At 36.9% G+C, this 10000-nt stretch overlaps 1 protein-coding gene across 2 annotated transcripts in view; it reads left to right on the forward strand.

Annotated features, from left to right (window-relative positions):
• cherp (calcium homeostasis endoplasmic reticulum protein) overlaps window positions 1-10000 on the forward strand; it is a 35847-nt gene that overhangs the window by 608 nt on the left and 25239 nt on the right. For both annotated transcript variants that reach the window (XM_062959151.1, XM_062959152.1), the window contains exons 2-3: window positions 1513-1686; window positions 3825-4030. In XM_062959151.1, the coding sequence (XP_062815221.1) occupies window positions 1513-1686; window positions 3825-4030 (380 nt within the window). The remainder of the gene's footprint in view (window positions 1-1512; window positions 1687-3824; window positions 4031-10000) is intronic.

Here is a 10000-nt window from a genome sequence, read left to right on the forward strand (position 1 = left end):
ACGCAGTTTGCCTTTTAGTAGTCAATATTTTTGCAATTTTTCAATATACAGTAGAGTCTCACTTATCCAACACTCGCTTATCCAACGTTCTGGATTATCCAACACATTTTTGTAGTCAATGTTTTCAATATATCATGATATTCTGGTGATAAATTCGTAAATACAGTAATTACAACATAACATTACTGCATATTGAACTACTTTTTCTGTCAAATTTGTTGTATAACATGATGTTTTGGTGCTTAATTTGTAAAATCATAACCTGATTTGATGTTTAATAGGCTTTTCCTTAATCTCTCCTTATTATCCAACATATTCGTTTATCCAACATTCTGCCGGCCCGTTTATGTTGGATAATTGAGACTCTACTCTACTGTATTTACGACTTTAGCACCAAAATATCATGATACAGTAGAGTCTCACTAATCCAAAGCCTCGCTTATCCAAGCCTCTGGATAATCCAAGCCATTTTTGTAGTCAATGTTTTCAATATATCGTGATATTTTGGTGCTAAATTCGTAAATACAGTAATTACTACATAGCATTACTGCGTATTGAACTACTTTTTCTGTCAAATTTGTTGTATAACATGAAGTTTTGGTGCTTAATTTGTAAAATCATAACCTAATTTGATGTTTAATAGGCTTTTCCTTGATCAGTCCTTATAATCCAAGATATTCGCTTATCCAAGCTTCTGCCGGCCCGTTTAGCTTGGATTAGTGAGACTCTACTGTATATTGAAAACATTTGACTACAAAAATGCGTTAGATAATCCAGAACGTTGGATAAGCGAGTGTTGGATAAGTGAGACTCTACTGTATATTGAAAACATTTGACTACAAAAATGCGTTAGATAATCCAGAACGTTGGATAAGCGAGTGTTGGATAAGTGAGACTCTACTGTATATTGAAAACATTTGACTACAAAAATGCGTTAGATAATCCAGAACGTTGGATAAGCGAGTGTTGGATAAGTGAGACTCTACTGTATATTGAAAACATTTGACTACAAAAATGCGTTAGATAATCCAGAACGTTGGATAAGCGAGTGTTGGATAAGTGAGACTCTACTGTATATTGAAAACATTTGACTACAAAAATGCGTTAGATAATCCAGAACGTTGGATAAGCGAGTGTTGGATAAGTGAGACTCTACTGTATATTGAAAACATTTGACTACAAAAATGCGTTAGATAATCCAGAACGTTGGATAAGCGAGTGTTGGATAAGTGAGACTCTACTGTATTATTATTTTTTGGTATGGGGTCATTTGAATTATTATTTATTTATTTTCGACCTTTATATCCCGCCTTTCTCACCCCGAAGGGGACTCAGGGTGGCTTACAAGTTATACAGCAGAGTCTCGCTTATCCAACATAAATGGGCCGGCCGTTGGATAAGCGAATATGTTGGATAATAAGGAGGGATTAAGGAAAAGCCTATTTATTTATTATTTATTTATTTAATACATGTATATCCCGCTGTCTAACTCTCCTCCCCCTCTTTCATCAGACCAGGAGCTTCGCAATGTCATTGACAAGCTGGCCCAGTTTGTGGCCCGGAACGGCCCCGAGTTTGAGAAGATGACGATGGAGAAGCAGAAGGAGAACCCCAAGTTCTCCTTCCTCTTCGGGGGCGACTTCTACGGCTACTACAAGTACAAGCTGGCCCTGGAGCAGCAGCAGCGTGAGTCCCCAGCGGAAGGAGGGAGGAATAATCAGCTCTTTTTACAATATATATATATATATATATATATATATGAAAGGGTAATGAAATTTCGACCTAGGACAAAACAACAAAACTACACATCCCAAAAACACTAAACTTGGCAGCACAACCCCTCATCCATGCCTCTAGGTTGATACAACAAAAAGAAAAGAAAAATGAAGTCCTAATTAGTGGGAGAGGAATAATTGTTTTTATCCAATTGCTGTCAGTTAGAAGGCTAAGCTCCACCCACTTGGTTTCCTAGCAACCCACTCAGCCCACTTCAATCAGGCCTCTTCCACACTGCCTGTAAAATACAGATTATCTGATTTCAACTGGATTATATGGCAGTGTAGACTCAAGATGAGCACCAACCCCCAGAGTCAGACACGACTGGACTTAATGTCAGGGGAATAATAAATACAGGATAATAATACAAGTAATAATAAATAGAGTAAAATAATAAATTTATTTATTTATTTATTTATTTATTTACAGCATTTATATTCCGCCCTTCTCACCCTGAAGGGGACTCAGGGTGGATCACATTACACATATTAGGCAAACATTCAATGCCTTTTAACATAGAACAAAGACAAACAACAACATAGCTCCGAGCGGGCCTCGAACTTATGACCTCCTGGTCAGTGATTCATCGCAGTTAATTGCACTGGCTTGCTCTCCCGTCTGCGCCACAGCCCCGGGCAATAATAGTAATAATAAGATCAGAGTGAAATAATAAATGTATTATTAATAATAATAAAAAATAGAGTAAAATAAATGTAATACAGTAGAGTCTCACTTATTCAACATAAACGGGCCGGAGAATGTTGGATAAGCGAATATGTTGGATAATAAGGAGGTATTAAGGAAAAGCCTATTAAACATCAAATTAGGTTATGATTTTACAAATTAAGCACCAAAACATCATGTTATACAATAAATTTGACAGAAAAAGTAGTTCATTACACATTAATGCTATGTAGTAATTACTGTATTTATGAACTTGGCACCAAAATATCACAATGTATTGAAAACACTGACTACAAAAATACGTTGGAAAATCCAGAACGTTGGATAAGTGAGACTCTACTGTACAAGTAATAATAAGTAGAGTAAAATAATAAATGCAATAATTATAATAATAAGATCAGAGTGAAATAATAAATGTATTAATAATAATAATAAAAATAGAGTAAAATAAATGTAATAGTAGCAACAATAATAGAGAAAAACAATAAATGTAATAATACCAATAATAATAGAGAAAAATAATAAATGTAATAAATGTAAATCGGTGTTTTATTGTGCAATGTTTTATGCTGATTTTATATTGGAAACCGCCCTGAGTCCCTTTTGGGAGAGAGGGTGGTATACAAATAAATTTTTACTTACTTACTTACTTACCATATATTCTCGAGTATAAGTTCACCCAAATATAAGCCAACCAGGACCCTCACCCGAGCATAAGCCGAGGGAGGCTTTTTCAGTCTGAAAAAAAATGGCTGGAAAACTAGGCTTATACTCGAGTATATACAGTAAATAAATATGAGTGTTAATTTTTGAATTATTATTATTATTATTAAACTTTATTTGTACCCCGCTAGCATCTCCCGAAGTGTTAATTTTTGAATTGTTATTTATTATTATTATTATTATTATTATTAAACTTTATTTGTACCCCGCTAGCATCTCCTGAAGGACTCGATGCGGCTTACAAAGGCCAAGGCCTCAACACACAATATAACAATACAAAACAAAAGGCAAATTAAAAACAATTAAAACAGTATAAACAACAAGCAATAAACAATACGCTAAAACACAATAAAACTGGGCCGGGCCAGAGTAATGTAAATTTATTAAAAGAATGTGTACAACCCTTAAAGGCAGCAGCACAGAGCATAACAAGTGTCACCGAGTTTGTTTCCAGAAGATCGGTGTTTAACAGCATGTTGTGAATTTCCATTCGTGGCATGGATTCCTCTGAAGTTCCATTTCTTTGAAGTTCCAAAGTGACTGTTTCAGTGGGGTTTTGTAAACGGGGGTGGGCGCCAGATTCCAGGGTGCGTTCTGCACATGCCTGTGTGTCGAAGCAGCCTTTTTTTCCCTCCCGCCAGTGCTGTGCAAGCAGAGCCAGGACCCCGAGGCCGCCCCCGCCGCCCTCCCCGCGATGCCCGCGCAGCCGCCCTTGGCCCTGACCCCCACCCCCGTGGCCGCGCCCGTCACGCAGGGGGGGGCCACGCCCAGCTCCGTGGAGGAGCTCATCCAGCAGAGCCAGTGGAACCTCCAGCAGCAGGAGCAGCACCTCTTGGCCCTCAGACAGGTGAGCAGGTGGAGGAGCCTGGCACTCACGTCCTGTGCTTTATTTATTTACTTATTTATTTATTTACAATATTTATATCCCGCCCTTCTTTCTCACCCCGAAGGGGACTCAGGGCGGATCCCATTATATACATATAGGGCAATGATGGGCAAGCTTTTGCACTTGGTGTGTCAAAATTCACCAAAAAAAACCTAGCATGACCTGGGTGGTGTGTCACTTCGAGAGAAAAAAACACACCATAATTTCACAATATGTATACTTTAAATAACAAAAATATATAATTGTAATATATAACTGTATTTAATAAATCAAAGACGATTTACTGCCATTATTTCCATGTACAACCATCTATGGTACCTCTTGCAGTTTCCACGCTGATTTCTCTCTATTGTAGTTTCAATGTAAGGTATGAATAATGAATAATAATAATATAATAATGAATAATAATAATATTATATAATAATATATAATTATATTATATAATAATATTATATAATATGAATAATGAATAATATAATATTAATATACTAGCAATAATATAATAATATACTACAATAATAATAGAATTATATATATATATATACATATATACACACACACACACACTAGCTGTGCCCGGCCACGCGTTGCTGTGACAAAGTGGTGGTGGTATTGGTTAAAAATTGTTGTGTAATTTTTATTTGACGTTATTTGTATTTTTAAATTATTTTTATTGTAAGTTATCTTTTTATTTATTATATTTTATTATTTTCTTGTATTATTTTTAGTTATTTTCTGTTATTATAGTATTTTATTTTATTAATTTTTAAGTGTTTTTTATTATTTTTAGTGTTTTTTATTATTTTTTATTGGGTTGTTAGGAGACCAAGTTGGAGGAGCTTAGCCTTCTAACTGGCAGCAATTGGAGAAAAGCAATCATTCCTCTCCCTCTAATTAGGACTTTATTTTTCTTTTCTTTTTGTTGTATCAACCTAGAGGCGTGGATGATGGGTTGTGTTGTCAAATTTCGAGGTTGGGGGGCCTGTAGTTTTGTTGTTTTGTGGGTCGCCGTGATGCCATCACTCTTTTATATATATAGATATATTTTATTATTTTCTTGTATTATTTTTAGTTATTTTCTGTTATTATAGTATTTTATTGTATTAATTTTTAAGTGTTTTTTATTATTTTTAGTGTTTTTTATTATTTTTTATTGGGTTGTTAGGAGACCAAGTTGGAGGAGCTTAGCCTTCTAACTGGCAGCAATTGGAGAAAAGCAATCATTCCTCTCCCTCTAATTAGGACTTTATTTTTCTTTTCTTTTTGTTGTATCAACCTAGAGGCGTGGATGATGGGTTGTGTTGGCAAATTTCGAGGTTGGGGGGCCTGTAGTTTTGTTGTTTTGTGGGTCGCCGTGATGCCATCACTCTTTTATATATATAGATATATTTTATTATTTTCTTGTATTATTTTTAGTTATTTTCTGTTATTATAGTATTTTATTGTATTAATTTTTTAGTGTTTTTTATTATTTTTAGTGTTTTTTATTATTTTTTATTGGGTTGTTAGGAGACCAAGTTGGAGGAGCTTAGCCTTCTAACTGGCAGCAATTGGAGAAAAGCAATCATTCCTCTCCCTCTAATTAGGACTTTATTTTTCTTTTCTTTTTGTTGTATCAACCTTGAGGCGTGGATGATGGGTTGTGTTGTCAAATTTCGAGGTTGGGGGGCCTGTAGTTTTGTTGTTTTGTGGGTCGCCGTGATGCCATCACTCTTTTATATATATAGATATATTTTATTATTTTCTTGTATTATTTTTAGTTATTTTCTGTTATTATAGTATTTTATTGTATTAATTTTTAAGTGTTTTTTATTATTTTTAGTGTTTTTTATTATTTTTTATTGGGTTGTTAGGAGACCAAGTTGGAGGAGCTTAGCCTTCTAACTGGCAGCAATTGGAGAAAAGCAATCATTCCTCTCCCTCTAATTAGGACTTTATTTTTCTTTTCTTTTTGTTGTATCAACCTTGAGGCGTGGATGATGGGTTGTGTTGTCAAATTTCGAGGTTGGGGGGCCTGTAGTTTTGTTGTTTTGTGGGTCGCCGTGATGCCATCACTCTTTTATATATATAGATATATTTTATTATTTTCTTGTATTATTTTTAGTTATTTTCTGTTATTATAGTATTTTATTGTATTAATTTTTTAGTGTTTTTAATTTTTTTTTTAGTGTTTTTAATTTTTTTTATTGGGTTGCTAGGAGACCAAGTTGGAGGAGCTTAGCCTTCTAACTGGCAGCAATTTGAGAAAAGCAATCATTCCTCTCCCTCTAATTAGGACTTTATTTTTCTTTTCTTTTTGTTGTATCAACCTAGAGGTGTGGATGTGTTGTCAAATTTCGAGGTTGGGGGGCCTGTAGTTTTGTTGTTTTGTGGGTCGCCGTGATGCCATCACTCTTTTATATATATAGATATACACATACACATTGTATATATATATATATACTGTATATATATGTAATGTGCATAATTCCCATGGAGTAAACTACAAAACCACTGGACCAAATCACACCAAATTTGACCACAAAAGACATTAGTCATCCAGTCAATCTGCATGTGGCAGCGTGTCAGCAACAATGGCTAGGCGTGTCGGTGCTGACACGTGTGTCATAGGTTGGCCATCACTGATATAGGGCAAACATTCAATGCCCATAAACACATAGAACCGAGACAGAGACAGACGCAGAGGCAATTTAACCTTCTCCTGAGGGGATGTTCGATTCTGGCCACCGGGGGGAGCAGCTGCTTCATCATCCACTCTGACGGCACTTTCTCATTAGTTAAATTGGCCTCCCCACTTTTATAAGTGGTACCTTATTTCCTACTTGATAGATGCAACTATCTTTCAGATTGCTAGGTCAGCAACAAGCAGGGGCTATTTATTTATTTTTTTAATTGATGGGTGCTCACCCCGCCACGGGCTGGCCTCGAACTCATGACCACATGGTCAGAGTGATGTATTGCAGCAGGCTGCTCACCAGCCTGCGCCACAGCCCGGCCCCAACATTTAACCTTTGTTCTGGGTACAGGCCGTCTCTCAGTTACAAACACCCAACTTACGGGGCCGGACTAGATGGCCTCTGGGGGTCCCTTCCAAATCTATCGTGCTGTATCTTTCTGCCTCTTCTTCACTTTGTGCTCCCTTGTCACAACTTGGTGCTTCGACCTGTTTAAAGTTGATCTTTCATTTGTTATCGTTTATTTGTTTATTACAGTATTTGTATCCCGCCCTTCTCACCCAATTGGGGACTCAGGGCAGCTTACAATAAAAGCACATACTGTATATACTCCAGTATAAGCCTAGTTTTTCAGCCCTTTTTTTAAGACTGAAAAAGCCCCCCTCGGCTTATACTCGGGTGAGGATCCTGGTTGGCTTTTATTTGGGTCAGCTTATACTCGAGAATATATGGTACATTTATTATTTTTCTCTATTATTATTGGTATTATTACATTTATTATTTTTCTCTATTATTATTGGTATTATTACATTTATTATTTTTCTCTATTATTGTTGCTACTATTACATTATTTTCTCTATTATTGTTGCTACTATTACATTTATTTTACTCTATTATTATTATTATTACATTTATTATTTCACTCTGATCTTATTATATTTATTATTTTACTCTATTTATTACTACAGTAAAGTCTCACTTATCCAACACTCGCTTATCCAACGTTCTGGATTATCCAACGCATTTTTGTAGTCAACGTTTTCAATACATCGTGATATTTTAGTGCTAAATTCGTAAATACAATAATTACTAAATAGTATTACTGCATATTTAACTACTTTTTCTGTCAAATTTGTTGTATAACATGATGTTTTGGTGCTTCATTTGTAAAATCATAACCTAATTTGATGTTTAATAGGCGTTTTCTTAATGCCTCCTTATTATCCAACATATTTGCTTATCCAACATTCTGCCAGCCCGTTTATGTTGGATAAGTGAGACTCTACTGTACATGTATTATTTTCCTGTATTTATTATTCTTATTATTCCATGTATTATTTTACTCTATTATTATTAAAAGGATAGATAAGCACATTTACATTGAAGAAGATGAGAATAATGATTTAATCATAGTTGGACAATCTTATCTTAAATTAGAGCCTTATATAAATACTCAAAAACAACCTACTGATGCCTCAATTAATGTAATTTTATTGGTATCTGTTTTTATTTCTGAAATTTACCACCCTCGGCTTATGCTGGAGAATGTTTTCCCAGTTTTTTTGTGGTACAATTAGGTGCCTTGGCTTATATTCGGGTCGGCTTATACTCGAGTATATACGGTATATTAAAAAAATACAGTACATTTCAATCAATTAAAATTAAATACATTAGACATTCATAAAAATACACATATTGTTCCATGGGAATATGTACTTATACATTGGGTTGCTGTGAATTTTCCGGGCTGTCTGGCCGTGTTCCAGAAGCATTCTCTCCTGACGTTTCGCCCACATCTATGGCAGGCATCCTCAGAGGTGGTGAGGTCTGTTGGAAGCTAGGCAAGTTGAGTTCATATCCCTGTGGAATGATGTCCAGGGTGGGGGAAAAAAAGAACAAGTGTGAAGGTTGCAGTTGGCCACCTTGATTAGCATTGAATGGCCTGACAGCTTCAAAGCCTGACTGATTCCTGCCTGGGGGAATCGTTTGTTGAGAGGTGTTAACTGACCCTGATTGTTTCCTGCCTGGAATTCCCATGTTTTCTGAGTGTTGTTCTTTATTTACTGTCCTGATTTTAGAGTTTTTCAGTAGTAGGAGCCAAATTGTGTTCATGTTCATGGTTTCCTCCTTTCTGTTGAGCTTGTCCAGATGCTTAGGCCTCTTCCACACTGCCTATAAAATACAGATTATCTGATTTGAACTGGATTATATGGCAGTGTAAAAGGGGCCCCTGATGGCACAGTGTGTTAAAGCGCTGAGCTGCTGAACTTGCAGACCGAAAGGTCCCAGGTTCGAATCCCGGGAGCGGAGTGAGCGCCCGCTGTTAGCCCCAGCTCCTGCCAACCTAGCAGTTCGAAAACATGCCAATGTGAGTAGATCAATAGGTACCACTCCAGCGGGAAGGTAACGGTGTTCCATGCAGTCATGCCAGTGGCCACATGACTGCGGAGATGTCTATGGACAACGCCGGCTCTTGGGCTTAGAAATGGAGATGAGCACCAACCCCCCAGAGTGTGAGTAGATCAATAGGTACTGCTCTGGCGGGAAGGTAACATTGGCGCTCCATGCAGTCATGCCTATGGCCACATGACCTTAGAGGTGTCTACGGACAACGCCGGCTCTTGGGCTTAGAAATGGAGATGAGCACCAACCCCCAGAGTGTGAGTAGATCAATAGATACTGCTCTGGCGGGAAGGTAACATTGGCGCTCCATGCAGTCATGCCTATGGCCCCATGACCTTAGAGGTGTCTACGGACAACGCCGGCTCTTGGGCTTAGAAATGGAGATGAGCACCAACCCCCCAGAGTCGGTCATGACTGGACTTAACGTCAGGGGATAAACCTTTAGCCTTGACCTTAGCTACCACCAATTCCTCAATAATTTATTTCCCAGACCACCAGACTTCGCCACAGCAACGCGTGGCCGGGCACAGCTAGTAGTAATATATAATGCTAATATTGTGCTATACTAATAATATAATATATTGTATATACATTGATATATTGATAATAATATAATGTAATCTATATATATATAAAAGAGTGATGGCATCACGGCGACCGAGAAAACAACAAAACTACAGGCCCCCCAACCTCGAAATTTGACAACACAACCCATCATCCACGCCTCTAGGTTGATACAACAACAAGAAAAGAAAAATAAAGTCCTAATTACAGGGAGAGGAAGAATTGTTTTTATCCAATTGCTGCCAGTTAGAAGGCTAAGCTCCGCCCACTTGGTCTCCTAGCAACCCAC

Source organism: Anolis carolinensis, unplaced genomic scaffold (assembly GCF_035594765.1).
Source record: "Anolis carolinensis isolate JA03-04 unplaced genomic scaffold, rAnoCar3.1.pri scaffold_7, whole genome shotgun sequence".
In the NCBI taxonomy this organism is placed as follows: Eukaryota; Metazoa; Chordata; class Lepidosauria; order Squamata; family Dactyloidae; genus Anolis; species Anolis carolinensis.